This window comes from Anoplopoma fimbria, chromosome 9 (genome assembly GCF_027596085.1).
Source record: "Anoplopoma fimbria isolate UVic2021 breed Golden Eagle Sablefish chromosome 9, Afim_UVic_2022, whole genome shotgun sequence".
Lineage (NCBI taxonomy): Eukaryota > Metazoa > Chordata > Actinopteri > Perciformes > Anoplopomatidae > Anoplopoma > Anoplopoma fimbria.
The window spans coordinates 17224601-17249516 of NC_072457.1; the positions used below are offsets into that span (position 1 = coordinate 17224601).

The 24916-nt window shown below is 41.8% G+C and overlaps 1 protein-coding gene across 1 annotated transcript; it reads left to right on the forward strand.

The window, feature by feature from the left end:
- The first annotated feature begins 185 nt into the window (after positions 1–185).
- si:dkey-28b4.8 (sarcoplasmic/endoplasmic reticulum calcium ATPase 2) lies at positions 186–24916 on the forward strand. Its single transcript, XM_054603622.1, has 24 exons — positions 186–435; positions 1833–1952; positions 2997–3014; positions 3173–3255; positions 3471–3575; positions 4679–4817; positions 9944–10110; positions 11951–12106; positions 12196–12337; positions 12626–12792; positions 13964–14052; positions 14228–14330; positions 14582–14713; positions 14933–15058; positions 16166–16387; positions 16561–16672; positions 17580–17812; positions 17907–18127; positions 18250–18452; positions 18576–18661; positions 19483–19616; positions 19830–19947; positions 20037–20171; positions 20725–24916. The coding sequence occupies exons 2-24, from the start codon at positions 1835–1837 to the stop codon at positions 20905–20907; spliced, it is 3192 nt and encodes a 1063-aa protein (XP_054459597.1). The 5' UTR covers positions 186–435; positions 1833–1834; the 3' UTR covers positions 20908–24916.

Below are 24916 nucleotides of genomic sequence, written 5' to 3' on the forward strand. Positions count from 1 at the left end.
AGCTGATTGGCTCCCATGTCGATCAGTTGAGCGACCGCAGACGCACCGCCCGCTGATTGGTCGAGAGCTGACGCTGCCGAGAGGCCAGAGAGCAGTGGGCGGGGCTTGATCGGATCCCGGGCCTCCCATTGGTCTACGCTTATCCCCGTCGCTGCTCTGCACTGGCAAACACCGTTAATCACGGTCATCGCGTCAAGCCAGACGCACTGACGGCGGAGAGAGAGCAGCCAGCCGCTTCTATTCAGAATAAAAGTCCCACAGCTGTGGTTGTTGGCGTGAACACGGCCTTTACTGTGAAGCTGCAGCCGGACGCAGCGCTGTGAGGCTGTGACGGGGTATCGGTTACCGGGAGCGACTCTGCGGCTCTCACGGACATGAGGCGGTAGCGGCTCGTCTTCACTCTCCGTTTCTCTCCGTCGACCGACGGGACGCCCGGTAAGAGACCCGTCCATCTGGAGGACTAGCACGGCCCCGCACGGCCGTCTGGTGCTCTCTCCCCTCCCCTTATACGTCTCGTGCTGTGACCGTGTTCCCGTTAATCACGCGTCCTCCTCAGCAGCGTCTCCGTGACGTCATCGAGGGGGGGGGGGGGTCACGTGCTCCTCCATATGTCCGACGTTAAGCGGACGACCGGAAGTGTCGTCATCGCTCTCGTGTCGTCGATAACCAGTCCCGAGTGTGACGTCAGACACCTGTGCAGCACGCAGGGCCCGGCCGCGTCACGTGCTGAATGCGGAGGCAGAGATTGGTCCGTCACCTGGTGAATGAGAGACCACGTGATCACGAGCAGCATCACCTCCACAGGGATGGGACCTCGGCCCCTGGGTGCATGAGACGTCCACCAACGTCCACTGCTGCAGCTTCTGAAGTGTCAGTGGGCAACAGAGTGGGACGTTGTAGAATAATCAATAATAATAACTGATAACTGGTCTGGAGGATGTAATAAGTCACAGACCGAGTGTCCTAACAGCACAGACGTAGGTGTTGTGTGATTGGATGGCACACAGTGGAGGTGTTGTTCAGAGGCCGTGTGGAGAATGATTCATGTCTCTTGGGCCGGTTGGTCTCTGCGGGCTCCACTGTGTGTGGTTGCTTGGCTGTACGGTACATTTGACTCCCCAGCCAACTGATGCTGCAACAGTGTGTCATTATTACACGTTCAAGAAGCAGGGTACCGTTCACGAGCCCTGCTGTTGAAAACCAGATCAGTTCCAGTCAGTGTGCTCTATATCTGATGTGAAAAAGGGGACAAATAAGAACATTGGACCGAGGAAATCGCTGAGTTTTCAAAAAAATATTGCATAAAATGATGATAACACGAACCTTCGTTTATAAAGCACTTTTCTTACTAAGATTACAAAGTGCTTTCCAGAAGAAAAAAAAAACACCCGCTGAAATCCAGAGACAGCAATACAATGACAACAGAATAAAACACAAACAACAGAGGGAGCAGAGGAAACTAAAACACCAAAGGATAAAATAAAGTTAAAACATATATAAATAGCCAGGTAGGGGTTATAAATAATAATCGCTTTCCTGTTTTAGAAGGTTTTAAAAATCGGAATTAAAAGATGCTACTGATGTGGCGTGTCAGATTTGGTTACTAAATCAAATGTTGAATAGATTTGCTGTTTACATTTTTAACCTTTAATATAGGTGTCGGCCTTATTAAACCCATATTTCCTTCCTGAATGATTATAGACACAAAGTGCCTTCCTTACAGTTTCATAACGGCCTCTGTAAATTATGAAAATAGGGGTTTGAATGGTATTGAAGAAGCGTATTGCTGATCTTGATATTGCCTTGTGTTCTGTCTCCTCCTGCCTCCACAGTGATGGATAATGCTCATACTAAGACGGTGGAGGAGGTTTTGGGCTTCTTCAGTGTGAATGAGTCTACAGGTCTGAGCTGTGAGCAGCTGAAGAAGACCAGGGAGAGATGGGGACCCAACGGTACTTTGTTTTTTCAATAAACACTTATTACATTTCTTCAAAAGAAATCCACTATTCACTGTAGTCTTATTAGAGGTAAACTGTGCAGCGGATTTCATCCATCTTTTGTTTATCAGATGACACTGTTATGATTATGATGATGAAGTTACTAAAAGTATTACCACTACTGCAGCTCACACAATGATAACCATTATCATAATGAAATGCATATTCATACAACATTAGACTACATTTACGTTAAAGGCTTCTCATATGCTACCATTGTATTGATGACATGTTCACTTAATGTGTATATGGATACACATTAACTGGACAGTGCTGTCATGCTGCATTACATCCATTATATCTGGGGTGGCCAAACTGCCAAATCACTGTGATTTTTTCAAATAATTAGATTATGGCTTGAGCAGCTTTTTAATAAATTACATTTACTGTACATTGCACATCCTAGTTAAATATTCGTTTTGGACTAAATGGACTGAAATTATCTCTGTTTTAACCTTTTGGCACAGAAACCAATATTTTACCATTTCTGCCTGTTTTGTTTGTTACGTCTTAATATTAGACAGATTTACATATAACATTTGGATTTGCATCGTAATCTTTAAGTGGGCCCTCAGGCCATGATCAGAAACCAATATTTGGCAATTTTTTTCCTGCTTTAACTTTACTTATTTACAAATTTCTACACAACATTGTATATTTTAAATGGGAACCTAGGCCATACACTGTATTACTGTCTTAAAGTATTGGATTCATTTAAATCAAATGTTTTGTAATATGTGGGCACACCAGTAAACTACTGTCATGTTAAACGTTGCATGTTCAGTATCAGCAAGCACAATATGAACCAAGTCCTGCTGCTGCTGCTGCAAAAAACCATATGCTGCAAGTTCTTGACAAAAGAGATGTACAGTAACTGCTCGCTACCCCTGCACTTTAATTTATTAAACAAAGTAGCAGTGGTGACGATGATGTAATTGTTTTTCCTTTTCTCCTTCCTCCCTCCTTTCCATCTACCTTTACCTCTTTCTTTCCTCACAGAATTGCCAGCTGAAGAAGGTGAGCTATCTACCTATCGGTTATATTACATTCTATTCTGTTCCTCTTGTGTCTTTGCGTTTCTTCCGTGGTCATCAGTATCTCATCCGCATTAAAGTGTGTCTTTGTGTCTTTCTTTCTTTTCGCTGCTCATTGTGCTCCTTGGTGTCCTCATGCAGGGAAGTCACTTTGGGAGCTGGTCCTGGAACAGTTTGAGGATCTGTTGGTTCGAATCCTGCTGCTGGCTGCATGCATCTCCTTTGTAAGGAAACACAACTTTGTGCACGAGCAAACAAACACACACACACACACACACACACACACACACACACACACACACACACACACACACACACACACACACACTCACAGTGTTTGAATGGACTGTGTGGTTGTGTAAACGGATCCATTAGTTTAACCCTGCTATATACGCACACATATGAAAAAAAAATCTTTGTCTTGTCTTCCGTCTCGTAGACACTGGCTTGGTTCGAAGAAGGGGAGGGGACAATCACAGCCTTTGTTGAGCCCTTCGTCATCCTCCTCATCCTCATCGCAAATGCTATTGTGGGAGTATGGCAGGTAAACAATGTGGCGCAACTTTTGTAGATTGACGATATTAGAGCCCCTTTAAAATGCTTTACAAATTCTTTAGAAAATGAAATCAGTCCGCTGCAGGAGATTCATTCGCAGGTCAGATATTTTCTCAAACTGTTGTTTTTGTCACGAGTTCTTTCACACAGAACGCAAATATTACATGGTAACAAAAAAAGCGACGTCTTTTTTTTGGAACAAGGTAGATTTTTCTGAGCTTTCTCACAGTGAATAAACACAACCAATCACCAACAGACGCTGCTTTAGGTCAAAGGATCTTGGTAGGTGGTTTAAATTTATTTTTGTAAAAGTGCTGCAACTGTCTCAAATTTTCATAGTTGCTGGTATAAATAGTTTTGAAGCGAGTATTTTGCCTTTTGATATTGTTTAGATCTCATGCCTCCAATGTGTAAGGTCTTAAATAGGCCCTATTATGCTTTTCCACTTTTCCCTCTCCTTTAGTGTGTTATATATATTTTATTACATGTAAAAGGTCCGTAGAGTGTAAAACCTGAAGTCCACCCCTAAAAGCAGTTACCCTCCCCCTCAGAAGCTCCTGAGATTATGAGCATTAACGCATATAAACATGTTGTAAGATAAACATGTGAGATAAAAATATGCACCCGAAAAATAGCATAATAGGGCCTGTTTAAGACATCAGACCTGCACTAGGTCCTCTCTTCATGATTGTTCTAATGTTCAGTTTTTGTTCAACCTTTTCTTGAACCTTTCTTGCCTAATATTGCCTATTATTGTAATATTGCCTAATATTGTAATATAAGCTTTGAGCTACTGATTGTAAGTCGCTTTCGATAAAAGCGTCTGCTAAATGACTGTAATGTAATGTAATGTCCATTCTAACATCTAAATGCTCACATGAACAGTGCGAATCAAACAGAAATAACTGGTCTGTGTACCACTTTTTAAATCACTGCTGAAAATGTCCATGTCTCAAAGAGAAACTGTCTCACGTTCTGTAACACCTGTTGCCTCCTGTCACTCCTTCCACGAGGACAACAGTGCAGGAAATGTTTATTCCAATCAATTGAAATAAAACTGATAGAACCTTTCCATGTGGCCGTGTCCTACAGGAGCGTAACGCAGAGAATGCCATTGAGGCTCTGAAGGAGTACGAGCCAGAGATGGGCAAGGTGTACCGACAGGACAAGAAGAGCGTCCAGAGAGTCAGAGCCCGAGACATCGTTCCTGGAGACATTGTGGAGGTGGCTGGTAAGTAGACAAATAACACCACAGGGAGTGACAGATGCATGTACTTTATGAGTGAGTGTACACTGTGCAGCTGTGTTATCCAGTGAAAATCCAGGTGGGCGGCTGTGGCACACGAGGTAGAGCGCTTTTCCCGTAACCACAAGGTTGGTGGTTTGAACCCCTCTTCAGTCAACATGCCGAGGGGTCCTTGAGCGAGACACCTAACCCCCGGGTGCTTCTTAGCAGCCCACTGCTCCTCCGGGATGATCAAATGCAGAGAATTGTAATTTCCCCATTGTGGGACTAATAAAGGCTTAATTATTATTATTATTATAATAATAAAAAGAAGTTTTGGATTCGGCAGATAGATGGTCAGAAGGGAAAAATCAGGCATATGAACAGGAGCTATCAGTAATGGAAAAGTTCAAACCCCAACATGTTTTACACCCTCTTAATATACAGTGAGTCTGCGCTGCTGCAATGAGCTTGGAAAGACGATGCATTTAAACTGCGTTGTTGTTCACACATGGTTGAAAAAGCACGGCGGCGTCTTTGTTTAGTCATTCCTGGCAAACATCTTAATCTCTGCCCTCTCCTCTGGCTGTTGTCGTCATGGAAACTCAGTGAGAGGCACACAGAGCCGTCATGGAAAATATTTGATTGGAGTTCATCTCACAGCAGCAATCGGAGAAGGTTTTCTAGTATGGATTCATGAATGCTGAAGTAAAGCACGTTATGATATTTGTGACATTTCATCCACTCGCTGTTTTAGAGTTCATGTAGATTTTCAAGGTGACAGCCAGTGTTAGTTTTCACTGATTGCAATTTTTGCAGATTTTCTTTATTTCTAAGAACTATAATTGACAGAATACACAACTTTTATTGGTAAATTATCTTTCATTGGAAATTGAAATTCAATTGTATGTTCATAATAATAATAAAACATTGACTATTAAAAAAAACTACATTTAGTTACAGGACCTTCAAAGCCTTCGTTTTGAAGGTTGCTCCTCCTTTGCTTATTTTGGACCTGCAGTTGTTACAAACTGCGAGCTCTATGTCTTCTTCACCCACGCTGAAGAAGTTCCGCACTGACGACGTGTGTGTGTGCGTGCGTGCGTGCGTGCGTGCGTGCGTGCGTGCGTGCGTGCGTGCGTGCGTGCGTGCGTGCGTGTGTGTGTGTGATCCAGTGTCCTCCTGTCTGTAGTAAGAGTATTTGACTTCCAGAGCATGGGAACTCAGTGACACACATCAGAGCCGGAGGCTGTGTTTAATGTGACTCACAGTTCTATTCTTTTTCTAATGTTTTTGCCCAATCATAATGGAGCGATTGATATAACTTTCTGGGTAGAGACGCACATTTTTGGAATGAAGCTGCTAGTAGTTTGTGTTAGTAATTTGGGCTGATTTTGAGTACACCGTGTCCACCATTATTATCATTTTTTCTTGTCAGCTTAAAGGGTTCTCTGCAGAACAGCACATTCAAACAGTCTAACCTTTCGGTTTGTACCAGCAAATCAAATTGGTCTGGTGTTGTGCAGTGTTAATTTCATTAATGAAAGTAATGACTTAATGGCTAAATATGTACGTCGATGACGAGTCGGCACCTAAGTCATTAAACACTAACTGTGAGGACATCGAAAAAGACAGAACTGACCCGGGCATCACTGATGAGCACAGTCAGGAGGACCTCATTCTTAATCACTCAACCTGTGTTCTTCATCAGATCATGACAAGATAACATTTTATGTGAAATAAGTTTGACCAAAATGATTGGTTTTGGCTCCACTAACTGAAATGTCCAATGCGGACTAAAAAAAGGATAATGGACACAGGACTAGGACTACATTAAGAGAAAACATTTTGACTAAAAGTAAAGACTTAAGTTGACTAAAACTTTGTCAACTAAGCATTTGAGCTATTGTTGACATAAACTAGACGAAACAAAATCCCCCAAAAATGACTCATAACTAATGATGCTGAAAGTTCTGACAGCGTCAGTGTTTACCTGAGAGGACCTCAGGGTGGCTAAGCTTCCAGCACAGCGTTATCAGCTGTATCGCCTGCATGCAAAGCAAAGGAAGCTCTGATAACAACGACACACACAGAGGGGCGTAAACATTCTTTCTCTATATCTTTACTTAGCAGATATATTTGCTGCTATATTAATGCTCTGGATGTTAAATATGACGACATTAAACACAATGATGTCAGGGGCCCACACATATTATACAGACTGAAGGAAACGTCTTGGTTTGGTACAGATCCCTGCAAGAATCACAACGAAATCATTTTCATGTTTGTCAATGAAGTTTTATCAGACGTGGATGTAGTCCCAGTGACATCACTTAAAGTTGTAAGACAAACACAGAGACAACTCCCAGACCGGACAACGCAGTGGTAGCAACCTGTCACTCACAAGATAGCCCCGCACAGACCATAAAGCATCCCCTGCTTTATGGTCTGTTTGACTCTAAATGGAGCATCATTTACTAAATGAACATCATGCTGTATTGAAGAAGACTTGAAACTAGAGATTGAGACCATAAACTCATGTTTACAATGTTTACTGAGGGAATAAATCAAGAGAGAAGTAGAGTCATTTTCTCATAGACTTCTATACATCCAGAGGAGTCGCCCCCTGATGGACAGGAGAGAGAATGCAGCTTTAACACATGAAGCATTGGCTTCACTTTTCAGACACAGAGGTTGACACTGTCTGTTTCAACCCTCCAATTGAAATGTTGAGTCGCATTTGGCTGATTTTTATCTATCTATTCATAGTCAAATCATTTTCAATCAACTCATGATGAATACTTAAAGGGCTTTTAATTTAGTCCGTAAATTAGACCTCGATTATGTTTTTTCAAGAACGTCTTTTACATTAAGTGGTTTACAATTGAAATTGATTTTATTTGATAATATTTCTGCTCTGGTAAAATGTTTCAGTGTTCTCTCCAACATTTGGTTGTAGTTCTACGATAGATCTCGTTATAAGTGTCAAATTTTCTCTAACTAGCCTCTGTTGAAGGAAAGTAAAAGGCTTAGATTTCTCCCATCAGTTCTCTCTCCGGCTTCCTCTGACTCACTCGCATATGTAAACACTTGTAAACAGTTTATGAAAGGCTGTGCTCTTCCAAGAGAAAGAATGTTAACCTTTCATGTGTAGCAATCGGTCGTAATCTATGCACGATGCAGACATGTTTCCAAATGTCATGAGCACATGATTCTGAAACATTTTCATTTCACTTCTGTTACACATTGGCTCATGTCCTTTAGTTAACATCTTATTGAGAAAATACCTTTTTCATGCTCTCACATGTCCATGTACTCATGAATTAACCGCACATTTCTGTACCTGTGATATGACTTGCAGAATATGAATACATTTTACTGATATTTGCTGTTCCACCATTCAGCCATTTCTAATTCATTTGACAATAATTTATGTTTACACACATACATAACAGATAGGCCATTGAGGTCAGCCTCAGGAGCCATAGAACTCATTAACATAGAAAAAACAAATTGTTGGAGTAGCTCATAACAGTCCAGCTGAGAAAGGGCGTTTTGTATATCAGAACCTTCATTCTGCAGACATTTGATAACAATATTTTCATCATGTAAACAGTTCTGCAGGGTTTCTTGGACACATTTCTTTTGCAAAAACATTTAAGAAGTGAAAACCTTTCCTACACATAAGTGTTATGGAATATACAATAGACTGTGTACAAGAAGAAGAACTCCCAGACGGGACAACGCATTGGCAGCAACCTGTAGCCCCGCCCCTAAAGCATACCCTGCTTTATGGTCTGTTTGACTCTAAATGGAGCATCATTTACTAAATGAACATCATGCTGTATTGAAGAAGACTTGAAACTAGAGATTGAGACCATAAACTCATGTTTACAATGTTTACTGAGGGAATAAATCAAGAGAGAAGTAGAGTCATTTTCTCATAGACTTCTACACAACCAGACTTTTTTTTGCAACCAGAGAATTCAGACCAGGGCTCCACTTTAACGCTTAACCGCCTACTTGGGACAAGTAAACTCTGTGGCGATTTGGCAAGCGATAAATAAATGTGATCACTATTAGGGGCCAATATTCAGTAAAAATATGCGATCGGGGGAGCCGCAATAATATTTTCTAGTTCCCAATACCCGATAGTGCCATATTGGAAACAACAAATCTGTTCAAATCCTCAAAACGTTACTTTGATGTGTTCAAATGTAATCTTATAAAATGCTTTTTGGTTTTGGTGAGAAACTTCAATAAATCCAGTTGTTGGATGGAGATGTTTCACAGCAGTATACGTTAGAGAATTATGACCTGTTTAACTTTCTAAAACTAGCTCTAAACCAGCTTATAATACATCATTAAAACTACTAATGCTACTACTACTTATTTTTCCATCAATGAAAATACTAACTTTTATTTCCTAATCATTTGAATTGTGTTTTTATGTAAATCACCACCATAGATGACTATAACAAAATAACATGATAACATCTGTCCAATTGTCCAAATATTGATTTTATTTATTCATCAACAGGCAATAAGTAAGCTTAATGTCATGTTTAGGCACTTCAGCTTATAATGAAGATACCGTACAATACCATGATATGTGGCGGACACAATGTGTTGTGAGCAGTGATTGCAGAGCATGTCCTGCTAGGAGGATTTTAAAGCTTTTAGTTCACCAACCACACTGGTCATTTCAGCTGGTTTAGGCAAACAGCAGCTCTAGTTAAGAAGGCCATGCTCTTGTTTGCTCGAGAAACTGCAGCATTTGGAGGAGAAACAACCTTGGTTGCACAACCTGCAGCTCTGACAGGAAGGAGGGCAGTGACGTGCTTTGCTAGTTTAAGCCACATTGTCTGAAGTCTGGGACATTTTGTATGGCTGAGGGAAGCCAGTCAGCTTTATGCTTCATTATCTACATCACATAAAAGTATCAGATGCTGTCTAACTGTAGAGTTTGTCATGCTACCATTTGTAAAGACTCACTTTTTGTGACTTATTTAAGTCAGGGAAAAAAAGTTTAAAGACAGGACTGAAAACAAAGACCCCATTTTCCCTATGTAACTAAATGCAAAAGGGAAATTAAGATTTGTTTTTCTGTTTCTGTTCCCCACACCCTGCAGTTGGTGATAAGGTCCCAGCTGACATCAGGCTGACCTCCATCTGTTCCACCACTCTGAGGGTAGACCAGTCCATTCTGACAGGGGAGTCTGTATCGGTGCTCAAACACACAGACCCTGTACCGGATCCCCGAGCCGTCAACCAGGACAAGAAGAACATGCTCTTCTCTGTGAGTCTCAACAGCTTTATATGTCTTTTCCCAATTCACACACAATTAACTTCAAACCAGGAGAAAGACAGACATGGGACTGCCTAGTGTTTAAGTATTTATACTTGAAGGACAAAAGGAGTGATATTCTATATATTTGTCAATATCAATGAGCCACACTGTTGCTCTTGGTGATATGTACCTTCATTACCATGAAACCACACTTACCATGAAACCACACCAAATGTTGATTTATCCACCGCTGAAAATAGTCCCCCAACAAATGCACAAATTTCATTGGTCTTTGATGGGATTTGTTATCCTTAAAGTACAATGTATACCTTACATCTCTACATAAATACTTATCTCAGCCGATCACTGAACACCTAAAAAGCTCAATCTGCAGCTCTAAGAGAAAAAAAAGCTGCAGTGATCTGCTCAGAGTTTGGATGCAAATTTTAAGCAATTTCTTTAACTGATATTTGGCCGCCTTAGAAATCGGTCATCTTTTAATAATTAATAACTTCTTCCAACCGGTATTGCCCTAAGAGCAGGACAGTGTCACTTGTTCAGTTCATCAGTGCGGTGATTTCTTTGGAAGCATGTGTAATTTGGGTCCTGCTTTCTGCAGCTGCTTCTGCTCAAAATGCTAGTTTAGCATTAGCATGAGGAAAAAAAGAAAAATCTCTCAAAAGATGCTGGATTATTTGGCACCTTGAAAACAACCACAATGATGGAGCGCACACGCTTATAGAGAGGCTTATAGAATGCTTTGTAGAGATTTGTCCCAAATATAAAGACATTAAATCAGTGCTACTTAGAACTTGCTGCAGACATGCTGAAACAACAGATTAATGCTTAAAATGTCAATAATTTATTTCAATTAAATATTGTGGCAAATGCAGGAAATGTATGAAAAGCTCCTTCAGTTCAGGAATTCCCTTCAGCAGCTGAAGGCTGCAGGTCAGAGCACAGTGGCGTTCACTGTGTTCACCTTCATTAAATCACCAGTATAACCTAACAGACCTCTACACACATCAGGCTGGTTGGAAGGAGACACCTGGTTACTAGGACCCATCAGAGCCTCTTTTATCATGTATTGATGATTGATGTATTGATTTAGCAAAGGTAGCGTCTCATGTTATATCCTTGAACACAAACTGTTGTGTAACAGAAATAACTTATATGTTATTGTAATATGTTTTTGATTGGTTAAAGTATCAATGGCAGTTAACTGTTATGGATAATAATGGACAACCCTTCCTGTTTTTTTCTACTCAGAGCTCTTCTTAAACACTTCAGACCCAAAAAGTCACCACATTACTGATAACGTGTCCAGCATAGTCACCGCCTTGCTTATTAGTTTATTGTTTAAGATTTACTAGATATTAAAAATGTCAAATAAAAGTATGACATGGCCTGAGAGGGACAACGCAGTGTGTGTGTGTGTGTGTGTGTGTGTGTGTGTGTGTGCGTGTGCGTGTGTGTGTGTGCGTGTGTGTGCGTGTGTGCGAGAGAAACGGCTGAGTCACCAGGTGGTCTGTGGTCAAAGAACAGCAGCCAGTGATGTTTTATTTAGCAGCACCACTCTGACAGGCTGCAGATCTGCAGGTTGTCTTTGTTGCTGTGGTTCTCTGGGTGATGCTGGACTGAGTGTGACGTCAGACCATGATGTGAAGGAAATCTGCTATTCTGGAAGGGAAAGTCATCAATCAGTCCACTTATTTATCACGTTTGGCAGCATATAAAATAGGAACAGATGATAGTCACACTGCTGAACTACAAGACTGTGTGTGACTATGTCTCAATGTTTGTTAGGATTGAAACGAGTTTCACAATAAAGTTCACAACCTTGTTCCAGGGCACCAACATTGCAGCGGGCCGTGCCATCGGGGTTGTCGTGGCAACAGGGGTGCAGACAGAGATTGGGAAGATCCGAGATGAGATGGCCGCCACTGAACCTGAAAGGACCCCACTACAACAGAAACTAGACCAGTTTGGAGAACAGCTGTCTAAGGCGAGGGCCCGTGTGTTTTTATGGTCACTTTGGACTCAAACTTTATCGTCTGTGTTACAACCTTACACTTGTCTTGTTTTAACCTGCAGGTCATCAGTGTGATCTGTGTGGCAGTGTGGGCCATTAATGTGGGGCACTTCAATGACCCGGTCCATGGAGGCAGCTGGCTGAGAGGAGCTGTTTACTATTTCAAGATCGCTGTTGCGCTGGCTGTAGCTGCCATACCAGAAGGTCAAACATCTTATCTGTTTATCCAGGCAGAAAAGTCACTTCTGGAACCTGTGCCATTCTTTTGTTTTTACAAAAACTGCAAGTGCATTTTTAAAGACACAGAGAGGCAATTTCACAAAATGGATTGCGCAGCTTTTACTGCTAATTAAGAAAGTGTGTGATTCTCAAAGCACCAACGATACAATGTTGAAACGCTCCCTTAACTGCACAGCTATTTAAACTGCATGTTTTTTCTGAATTAAAAAGCTTTCTCATCACCACCATTCCCCCTGTTGCGTTTCCTCACAGGCCTCCCGGCAGTCATCACTACCTGCCTGGCTCTGGGCACCAGGAGGATGGCGAGGAAGAACGCCATCGTCCGCAGCCTGCCATCAGTGGAGACGCTGGGTTGCACATCTGTTATCTGCTCTGACAAGACAGGAACACTGACCACCAACCAGATGTCAGTCTGCAGGGTAAGATGGAAGAAGGAATGTTGCATCACACTGATACAGCCACCTTGTATCAACATCACTACGTGGGCCAGTCAGCCTCATTTAGCTCTCATATGATTGATAAGACACAGTGTTACTGATTACATCATACTGATGATGACGGGACCTTAAAATAGCAGGCAACTTGGAAACCCCTAAAAAGGAGTTTGAACATCTAGTGGCTTGTTATACTAACATTGGATTAACAAAGGGTTAAGCTCACTTACATCCTGTTTAACTATCGATAGATCTTATAAAAGCCAGTATTACAGTTATAGCAGAGTTCATCAGTCAAATAAAGGCGGGTAGCTAATACAGGCAGGGTAAAAGCAAACATTAAGGAGGATGATATTACTAGAAAGTTTAACATTGAGAGCCGACAGCAGCTGGTTTACTTTTAACGTGAACTATTTGCAGGAATCGTCGGGTTTCATCGACAGCATCTTCACATCAAATGATAAATCAGCCAACTAGAAGCAACAGGAAATAAATGCTCAAGTAAAACTAAGATAATGTTAAAAAGAGAAGCTGCAGAGGATGACAGACTCTGCTGTTGCACTGGTCAACATGTCACCAACCCCTTCAATGTCTGTTGTCTTTATTTGCTGGACACAGCTGCTATTTAAAAAAAGAAACTTCTATTCGAGAACTTTTCCCTCTTAAATAAATCTGAGGTGAAAAGTAGCATTGGTGTTAAACAATAAGGTAAACAGGGTTTCTGTGTATCTTCACTGCTGTTGCTATTGTATCGTTGAAACATCCTTCATACGTTTGCCTGTATGACCGCCGAACACAAACGGGTATTACATTTCATTCTATGTGGTCTTAAAAGAACTAAGACTGAACTTTTTGAAACCTGCACAAACCCTGGTGCAGACATTTTACAATGTTCTTACTGATCACAGGAAGTCTTCCAGGAGGAAGTGTCCGCTTTGATTTAATAACCTGTTGGAATGTTGACCTAACCTCAGTTTTGATCTTCTAATATGATTGAACTAATCGACTACTGCATTGTCTATCTTTTGCATTGTGTGTGTGTGTGTGTGTGTGTGTGTGTGTGTGTGTGTGTGTGTGTGTGTGTGTGTGTGTGTGTGTGTGTGTGTGTGTGTGTGTGTGTGTGTGTGTGTGTGTGTGTGTGTGTGTGTTTTTTCAGATGTTTGTGGTAGACAGTGTGTCAGGGGAGCGTTGCAGCCTGAGCGATTTCGCAGTGACTGGATCTACTTACGCCCCTGAAGGGGAAGTGTGAGTGTCTTTAACCTTTAACCCTTAACCCCTGACTGTTTTATGGATGGATATGGTTTATGAGAGCCCACAATTTATCTCTCCTTCATTTTTCTTAATATTTGTATACATTGCCTTCACCATTCCCTCTTTGATCCTATGTCTTCTGTCGTGGCCGGTCCTTCTGTGTTTGCAGTTATAAGGATGGCTCAGTGGTGAAGTCCAGTCGGTATGAGGGCCTGGTGGAGATGGCCTCCATCTGTGCACTGTGCAATGACTCATCACTGGACTACAATGAGGTAAGACATAGATTACCCTATATGGTGCTGGAACGTTCACGACTGAATGTGTGTTACAACAAATACCGTCAGCAGCATACTTTAACCTCTGTTCCTTCTCTCTGTGTGTGTGTGTGTGTGTGTGTGTGTGTGTGTGTGTGTGTGTGTGTGTGTGTGTGTGTGTGTGTGTGTGTGTGTGTGTGTGTGTGTGTGTGTGTGTGTGTGTGTGTGTGTGTGTGTGTGTGTGTGTGTGTGTTGTGTGTGTTTTCCAGGCAAAGGGTGTGTTTGAGAAGGTCGGGGAGGCAACGGAGACTGCTCTCTGCTGTCTGGTGGAGAAAATGAATGTGTTCGACACTGACCTGATAGGACTGAGCCCTGCTGAGAGAGCTACAGCGTGCTGCTCCGTAAGTGCGTGTGTGTGTGTGTGTGTGTGTGTGTGTAAAGTTAAAGTGCCGGTGCTAATGACTCATTGATCCTTCCCTCTGACCTCTCCCTCCATTATGCTGCAATCCTGCGATTGTACTGTGTTTCAAAGTAACTACAGCTGTATGTTTTTATTTCTGTATATTCTGGCGAAAAAAAGCTCTCGGAATTGTGAAAGTTTCTTTTTTGCTTGTTTTCAGGTGATTAAGCAGCTGATGAGGAAGGAGTTGACGTTGGAGTTTTCCAGAGACAGGAAGTCCATGTCTGTCTTCTGTTCATCCAATAAACTCACCAGGTCGGCCTCTGGAGCCAAGATGTTTGTCAAGGTGTGTTCCCCGGCCCCAGAATGCAGCTTTTTAGGGATAAGCATTTCAAGCAAAACGCAATTTTAATAATCACTGGGAACTATTTGATAATTCTTTAAAGATCCCTCCCACTCCCCCCACCCCCTCATCTGCCTGGGGAGGGAGAGACTGTAGGGAGAAAACATAGACTATATTAAATAAATAACAGCGTGTAAAGTTTACACATTTACAAATGTAACCCGATGGTTCATTTTGACCAAATTGTTGGAACAGTGGAAAGACTGACCAAGGTGTTTTATTTTGTTACTGTCAAGTTTGACTAACGTGTCTCACGATGCCCGCTGCTCAACCAGCTGGCAGCTACACGGCCAGAGGGAGCCTATCCACCCGCCCAGCATGCAAACGTATGCACGAATCGACCACCTCGACCCGACCCATGAACCACCAACTTTACACCTTTACACCAGTTCCACATTAACAAACATTCGGCTCGCCCCGCAGCGTCCTTCAGCTTTAAGCAGCAGCCTCATGCTGTCACATTGCTTGTCCGTACAAGTTTCTAAACTGTTATCATCTGATACATCATCGGTTATGTAATGGCCTATTACATCAGAGAAAAATACTAGTATGCTGTCTTCCTTATTCTGATAATAAAGTTATTATTTGCGTTATATTTATGTTAAAATTCATTCCATGTTATGAACACATCTTCAATAACTGCATACAGGCTATTGAGAGATGTTCCACATCCATTTAACTGCAGTGATAGATAATCCATGTAAATGTTAAAAAGAACAGGAGATAAAATAAAAACTCCATTGTTCACAGTGAACAGAGCAGTCTCATCTGAACTCGTCTGGTGAGCATACCCAAAAACCCCTTAGAAACCCCTCTTTGATATGATTTGATCAATATTTTTTATGATTAATACGATCAAAAGTATCAGAGGCATCAATAAAACACGAAAGAGTGAGTCTTTTCCAGTTGTATTCATCTTAGTTCTCCTTTAGGGCAACGCTACACATATCAGCGCCATGTTTCCTTTCAATCTAGCTGGTCTTCAGGACGTATTCCTGACTACTTCGGGGAGTAAAGAGACATGTCTTCTTCCTCCCCCGTCTCTCACAGGGCGCTCCAGAGAGTGTGTTGGAGCGATGTAATTATATCCGGGTCAGCGGTTCCTCTCGTGTGCCATTGAGCCCGGCGGTTCGAGAGCAGATCCTGTCCACTGTGAGGGAATGGGGATCGGGCCGAGACATGCTGCGTTGCCTCGCCATGGCAACCAGGGACACGCCCCCTGACATCCACTCCCTCAACCTGGAGAACTCAGCTGTCTTTGGTGACTATGAGGTGATGATGATGAGGAAATGTTCTTAAAAAACAAAGCACTGTATCCATATCACTTTCAAAAGAATGAAGTTAAGATAAAGAGTCTTTATTTGTCTGCTGAATGGGAGCAGGAGACGGTCCTCTTGTCTGTCTTCACCAGTGGCTTTAACTAAACGAGTGTCTCCTCTCCACAGTCCGACCTGACCTTTGTGGGCTGTGTGGGCATGTTGGACCCCCCCAGGAAAGAGGTGCTTAGCGCAGTCCGAATGTGTCGGCAGGCTGGCATCAGAGTCATCATGATCACAGGTATCACCACACATCTAGATGTAGACTTTATGTGTGCAAAAACACTGCTTTTTACTTATAGTGATGTGCTCCGTATCCCTAAAATCTGTATGCTAAAATTAGAAGATGGAAGTATTAAAGTGTGTCACAAATGTGTGTCAGAAATCTAAATTTGAATAACAAAATATATCTCAGTACTTAAGACGTTTTATTTTTTACATATGCTCGTAAAGTCAAGACATCAGCAGGAGTGTACATCACAGTGAAGCAAAAGACACAAGCCTTACTATTCTGCTTTAAGAAAAGATGATTTATCGTTATCAGCTGATCTTAGTTCTAAATAGTTTGATTGGTGGTCACTACAGAGGCCAATCAGAAGAGCTGATCAGATGACACATCGATTCTGGATTGACATGTTTTCCATACTCACATCTGGACACACACACACACAGACACACACACTCAAACGGGGCCCGGTGCCGCGGAGCGTCCTGTCAGAGCAGCTCAATAGGTTAACGAGCATCCCTTTGTTGGCGATAAAGTAACTATGGACTGACCTGCGTAAAAATGTTCTCGGTATTAATGGTCAACTGTTGCTGTCACTGGCCATGAAACCCAATAAACAGCCTGAGCATGCAGATCAATCATGTCAGTCGCACTAACCAGGGCCGAGCACACACATTTAACATGACAGGACATTATAGATTTGATGTGTTTCTTTTATCATTCATTAGATTATGCTGATGGTTATTTATATGTTTTTGAAACACAAAAAATATCTTTCATCCAACTTCTTGTTTTCATTGGGTATACACCAAATGTTTATTTAAGAGACTGCAAGAACTTAGTTTGTACACTTTGTCAGAAATCCTAATAATGAAAACGTGGGCCAATAGAACACTTCAGAACCTTTTGTTGTTCTCTCCAGGTGACAACAAAGGGACAGCCCTGTCTATCTGTCGGAGGGTGGGCATCATCACGGAGCAGGAGGAGGAGCAGGAGGGGGTTATTGGGGGCCTGACGGGGCGGGAGTTTGACGAGCTGCCCCCTCACCTGCAGCGTCAGGCCTGCAGGACGGCGAGGTGCTTCGCCCGGGTGGAACCGGCACACAAGAGCCGTATTGTGGAGTACCTGCAGAGCCTTGATGACATCACAGCCATGGTGAGAACCCCCTTTCTTACCTGAAGTAGTATCGCGGCACGTTGATAACCAGTATAACAGCCCTGCTCCATCCTCCCGCTCCCTCGTGACTCAGACAGGCGACGGGGTGAACGATGCGCCTGCATTGAAGAAGGCGGAGATCGGCATCGCTATGGGCAGCGGCACGGCGGTGGCTAAGTCAGCCTCTGAGATGATCCTGGCTGATGACAACTTCTCCACCATTGTGGCTGCAGTGGAGGAGGGCAGAGCCATTTACAACAACATGAAACAGTTCATCAGATACCTGATCTCATCCAACATAGGAGAGGTGGTCTGGTTAGTAAAGGAGCTGATATAAGTGGATGGATGGAGAAGGTGGTGTACCAACATTCAGTTTATGGATCATCTGGGCCTCTCACTGTTACCTTCTCTTCCATCTGTCCTTCCCTCTTCCTCAGTATTTTCCTGACGGCCGCACTGGGCATGCCTGAAGCACTGATCCCAGTCCAGCTGCTATGGGTCAACCTAGTCACCGACGGTTTCCCAGCAACAGCTCTGGGCTTCAACCCTCCAGATCTGGACATCATGTCCCGCCCCCCACGCTCCCCCAAAGAGCCTCTGATCTCCAGCTGGTTGTTCTGCCGCTACCTCATCATCGGATGTGAGTCGTGAGCCTGGAACAGAATGCATACACAAAAACCTATCTGCAGATTGCGTGTTCATCATCACAGCATCTTACCTGCAGGTTACAAACTAAATAACTACTTTCCACCCTTCGGTGCAGGTTATGTGGGAGCTGCCACTGTCGGAGCTGCTGCCTGGTGGTTCATGGCAGCCCACGACGGACCAAAGCTTTCCTTCTATCAGCTGGTAAACACAGCAGGGATCTCCCCTCACTACACCTCCTTCATCAATACTGTAGTTGAATGAATACAGTGTGGGTTAGCAGTTGAACCTTCTTGTGACCATAAACATGTTATTACATGTTGATAAAAATAGTATTAAAAAACATCACACAATGACATTACACAGTCAAAAAGAGTGTAGCTCCATGTTTATCTCACACTGTCAACTGTAGGTAGAAGATAGAAACAATTCAAAATAAGACAATGAAAGAAAGGCAATAAACAGCCTATATTTGTTATTGATAATATTAACAGCCGCTTATTAGAATAGTTTAATGGAAAGAACTACATTATAGGTCGGACCTAAAGAGACAGAGACATTTCTCTCAGAAGTTGGTGGAGACCAAAACAGAGCTAAAAAGAAAATGAATGCTGGACTCGCATTCATCAGGAGGCCAGATGTTATATCAAATCAACTGAACAAGGTAATGATATGTCAAGAGGCCAACAAACACTTGAGAGAAAGCTACGTTTTCTTTAAGAATTCAATGTAAAAGGGATGAGTCATTACAAAAGGTCATTTTGGGGTCAAAGTATTCCTTTAAAGGCTACACAACAGTTGAGGGAGGCCAACACTGAAATGTGGTTTGTAGAGAGAGTGTGACCAAGGTAAGTGCTGAGCATTAAAGCAGATAAACAAATCAGTGCTCTCTGATGGAGAATCACCTGAAACATACTTTTGTAATTTCTTGTTATTGATTGGCTGACATCTATGCTGATTGTAATAGATCTGTGAATATTGGCCATGTTTAGGAGATTTCATTTCCACGTTTGTTTCCTCCACAGTCCCACTACTTGCAGTGCAGTGAGGGCCACGCTGAGTTTGCTGGTGTGCAGTGTTCAGTCTTTGAGTCTCCTTATCCAATGACTATGGCCCTGTCGGTCCTGGTTACCATAGAGATGTGCAACGCCTTGAACAGGTAAGAATAAAACAACACACCCACACATTAAAGCTCGTGTCCTGTATGTAACAACCCTGTGTCATTGTGATAAATTCCACCTGTACGTTCTGGTTCGGTGTTTGAAGGCCGTAGATCCAGGATACATATAGATCCAGGATACATATAGATCCAGGATACATATAATCTGAAAATTCACCGAGCAAAAATAACGTTTTGTTTTTTGCTGTCCAGTCTTTCAGAGAACCAGTCACTGCTGAAAATGCCTCCCTGGTCAAACCCCTGGCTGGTGGGGGCCATCTGTTTGTCCATGGCTCTACACTTCCTCATTCTATATGTCGACCCCCTGCCGGTAAGCGTGCATGCACGAGTCATCTATCTGTTCGCTGACACTTCTTCTCCACGCAGGGCTGAAATATCCTCCGTTCTCTCCGTCTGCAGGTGGTTTTCCAGATACGCCCTCTGTCCTGGACTCAATGGGTGGTGGTGTTGAAGATGTCACTTCCTGTCATCTTGATGGACGAGGCTCTCAAGTTCCTGGCCCGCAACTACATTGAGCCAGGAAGCCAGGTCCAGGTCAGAAGACATGCCTGACAGTGCTTCAGTTAAAGGGGAATTTCTGTAGTATTCAACCTGGACCCTATCTTCTCATGCTATCTTCTCATGCTTTCTTCTCATGCTATCTTCTCATGCTATCTTCTCATGCTATCTTCTCATGCTATCCTCTCATGCTATCTTCTCATGCTTTTGTCTCTCACTGACGAATGAGGACAACAGTTTTTTAACTGCTCCAGTATTGAGCTAGAGAGTTGTAACTGTGAGCGACAATGTAACGTTACGACCACCCTCTGTCGGGTCTTTTCTTTATGTTGTCAGACAAACTAAGTCTGTCAGGAACTTTTCCTGGACGTAATGTTACATTGACAGTGTGTAACTGCAACGCTGTCACTCAATACGGGACCAGACTCAAGAACAGCTGTCCTCATCAGTCTCTGAGACACAAAACATGAGGATATAATGTCCAAGTGAACAATGCCAAAGTTACCTTTGAATGTGCAGCCGTGGTATTTGTATCACAAAGTGGTCTGTGTCTAACCTTTTCCATTGTTGCAATCCGTCTCTCAAAAAGACCCTGGAAGAGGAAGAGGAGCTGCGGAGGATGGGGCCTAGCACGGGATTGGCCGGGTGCATGATGACGAGTCTGCGCCAGTCGCTGAAGGGCGTGTCCTGGTCGTTCGTCATGATCTCTGCACCGCTATTGATCTGGATCTTCAGCCTGGACTCTGACATCACCAACATCTTCTGGGAGTGATGGAAGAACGAGAGGAGGGGCGGACTGTGGGGGGAGAGAAGAAAGAGACCATCTACAGAAGGACTGTTGGAATGAGATGCAGAGGATTGGGTCTGTATGGGTGAGGTGAAGTGAGGTCAGAAAGAAACAAGATGAATAATACAAGAATGTAAGGGATAACAAGTGAATTATGAAACAGACAATCAGATAACACCAAGAAGGAAAGAACACCTCCTCCTCAGTACTAAAAGGTGCTATGTGTAGCATTTCATCTGAATCCCATAGCTCACCTAGACTCTACTGCTATGAGTTAGGAAGGCCTAGGCCCAGTGAGCCTATCCAGCACCTGGGCCCAGAGGGAAAAATGTCTCTGACATGATATCGCTTTAGCTGTAATTTAATGTTAACCTTTACATTCTAAAATACTACGGTTTACACGTTAAACATGAGCATGTTAGCATGCTATAACCCACACAATGTAATCATCAGTGGTTCCCAGCTGCTCTGGCTCCTCAGAGGTTGCATCTATTTATATTGTTGCAGTAGCTATTCAGAAAACCTTCTTTCATTTTGACTAGCAACTTCCAACTAGTAATCTACTAAAATAGAAAGCACCAATTTAAGTGACCAAAGTCTATAGCCCCTCTCACCCTGGACAAAAGACCAACATCTGGCTTTTGTCCTCAGTAGTAAAGGTAACGATCGGCCTCCGTTCACAGGACAAATGTCTCTTCTTTTTTGGTGGACTACAGTTTTTCAAACCAATATTTCACCATTTCTGCCTGTTCTGTTTGTTAAATCTTAATATTAGATTTACATCATACATTTGCATCATACTATTTTAAGTGGACACTAAAGCCATGCACTGTGTTACAGTTTAACATATTGAATTCATTTAAATCAAACTGAAGAGCAGCAGATACAGAAACCCTTAATAAGTAATATGTGTTGTAAGCTACTGTAATGTCGAGCGTTTTGAAGTGTAGTTAGAAGTTTAGAAATGATTTTGATAGAAAATGAATTTTCTATAGCACATGTGTTTTTCTGGTCCAGACAACCAGAATTTTACTACGTATAACTCATATTTGGCCCCTGTCTCCTAACCCACCATCAAGAGTGTCAATGCTACATGTTGCACCTTTTAGATGTCTGTTTGAAAAATGAGTGGATCACATAGAAGAAGGAGAGCAGTGCTGAGTGGTCTCAAATCAAACACACGCACACGCCCGTTACGTCCACACGGTTATTCACCAGTAATGCTTTGTGGTCTTAACAGGCGATGAGGCCAGACGACTAGATGTACAATAGAAACCCCCAACCGGCCTCTGCAGCCGCCTTCATGCTGCCAAGCAAAGATACCACATTATTGTTCAACCTACCTTGTAGATACTGTACATGAGACTAAAACAAGCATTTACCTGAGAGGGAAGACAGCTAGCAGACCATTACAGGATGCATGTCAGCGCACGTCACACATTTATAACACGTTTCAAAGCCGCAGACAAGCTGTGACTGCTGGATTCTGCAGGAACACGTCATTTTCTGCAGAATGTGGGTGTAAAAGGAGACACTACAGGTGAATAGGGTAAAACATTCTACTAATAAATATCACCATGCATTTTCCCCAGATGATTAGTCACATTAAAACAGTTATTTTTTGTATTACAAGTTTTCTGAAAGTCACTGTTCAGAATGAGGCATCATTTTATGACACATGTGCTACTTACATTTCCAGAACATAAAGAACTGGATGAAGCCAGGTTCACAATCCTTGTTTCATTTTGTTGACATATTAGAGTCAAGTGTTTTTACAGGGGGAATATTAGGTACAGTATCTCTTTGTATCACTCATAAATAAGAAAATACTATCAACAGACATAAAAAAAACTAAAAAAAACTAATTTCTCTGTGTTTTTAGTTATAGAATGTTACATATTTAAATCAGACTATGAATGATGTATGAACAAGCCCCTCTGGAAAAACCCTCAGAATATAGAGAGGAATGAAACTGCAAAGTTCTGTGTATGTAAGAGCTACTGAAGTGGATCAGTGTCTGAGAAAAACTCATCTTAAGGATATCCTTTTTTCAATAACATACATGTTGAAGACACAACAAGTAAATAGGGTAAAAAGATGAACTAATTTATATCACCATGAAAGTTCCCCAGCTGATTACGGACATGTAGAAAATGATTCTTTGTTTAAATATGCAAATGCGACATTATCTGATGGTCACATTTGGTGAAATTAGGAAAACTCTACAGACGCAAATAGACAAAGTAGTAAAATACACACCAACATGTGTATTTTAGATGTTTACTTTTCACGAGTATGAAAGAAGACATGATGGAAGAAAAAATAGCCAAAATCTCAAAATTGTGTGTGCATGAAAACAATGTTTTTGCCTGTAGAGTCTGGCCTTAAAGTGAGGTGTAAATGTACAGCTGGGTGTCTACAGGTTGTAAAAGGGATCACATGTCCTCAACAGTGAATGCAGTTCCTCATAGCATTTAAAGGCCAGTCATTCTGATAGAGCTACAGTTCAGTATCCTTCTTTGTCTCTCTGTTGATTGTTACTGACACTGAAAAGCTGAGAAGGTCTTAAATGTAACTTGACTTGACATCCTGATGCTTCATAGACAGACTGAAGCAGACTTAAAGCCTTCACATACGTTGAGTCTGTTATCTATATTCATGTTTAAACTGCTACCTGTATGTAACCCTATTAATCTGGTTCTTGGTGTTAGGGCCTTGTTATACTTCACTCCACCGGTCCGGCTCAGGACACTGCTGCGTTGCTTGCTACTTCAGAGTCGGCCATTGTGTCGGTGAACTGGAAATGATTTCATTTCTCTGATTAGCAGAGCTGTCACACGTAGAGTCATTGTAGAATGCCATCAGGAGTCTCACAGCAGGCCTGACGCCGAGTCGCTGCTCTACTTCAATGTCTTTTCTGTGCGAATCAGCCATTTTCTCCGGTGATGCCATTGTGACATTGAAGGGATTTTTTTTTCTTAATTCATGAACAAAGCGTTTTTGATTCATGTTATTACAATTACTTTTGTTGTATATAACATTTAGTATCAGGGCCACTGTTAAAAAAGCAAAATCTGAGATTTAAAAAGTAAAGTCATGTTCTGGGAGCAAAGTCATTATTTTACAAGAAAGAAATCCTAACTCTTTTACATGATCTAATACTTTTATGAGAAAAAATGTCATAACATGCAAGTAAAGTCACAGTACTCTTTGTACTAGTCTTCTCTCCTCTGAGCGCGGTCCAGCTGTACAGCTTAATTTGTAATTTACCAAAAATATACACACAAAAAGTTGTGACTTTATTCTTGTTATATTGGGACCATTTCAAAATTATGACTTTACTCTTAATATTATGGCATATTCTTAAAAAATGCTATTTTTTACTAGTAAAGTTGCCACTTTATTCTTGTAAAATGGTGTTTCAGAATCATGACTTTACTCATAATAATATTACTTTTTATGATCAAATTGTGACTTTATTCTTGTTATTTTCAGAGGTGTTAAACCAGCTCAGGCAGTTCTTTTTGTTTTTCTTTCTGTTTTTTCTTTTCTTTCTTTATCTTTCATTTGTTTCACTACTATTACTTGCTAAGTAGCCAAACCCATAGAAGACATTTTTGCATCTTTCTGCCATGTTTTGTTTTGTTTGCTTTTGCTCAATTCATGATAATGGAATATTTAGATTGTGACACTAAGTCAGAAGAAACACCTGTAGATGCCCTTAATTAGTGAGTATTTACTGTCAGTTTGCATTATTTATTCATATTTAAATTTTCTGCAAAGGTGTATTATACCCAATGACCAACTCCTCTTATTATTATTATTATTATTATTATTATTATTTTATTTTTTATCATTGTTGTTGGCTCACACTGGTGAGTGGATGGAAGGGTTGATATGGTTCCAGACTGTAACAGTAAATGAATAGTTGTTTTTGACTGACTCACCTGTTTATATATATGTTTATATATATATATATATATATATATATATA

Bases quoted from the DNA above. Each gene is read 5' to 3' on its own strand.
- si:dkey-28b4.8 (XM_054603622.1), top strand. From the start codon at position 1,835: ATGGATAATGCTCATACTAAGACGGTGGAGGAGGTTTTGGGCTTCTTC. The intron at 12,107-12,195 runs GCGAGGGCCCGT...TTTAACCTGCAG, and splicing joins TTGGAGAACAGCTGTCTAAG to GTCATCAGTGTGATCTGTGT. The intron at 19,948-20,036 runs GTAAGCGTGCAT...CTCCGTCTGCAG, and splicing joins TATATGTCGACCCCCTGCCG to GTGGTTTTCCAGATACGCCC.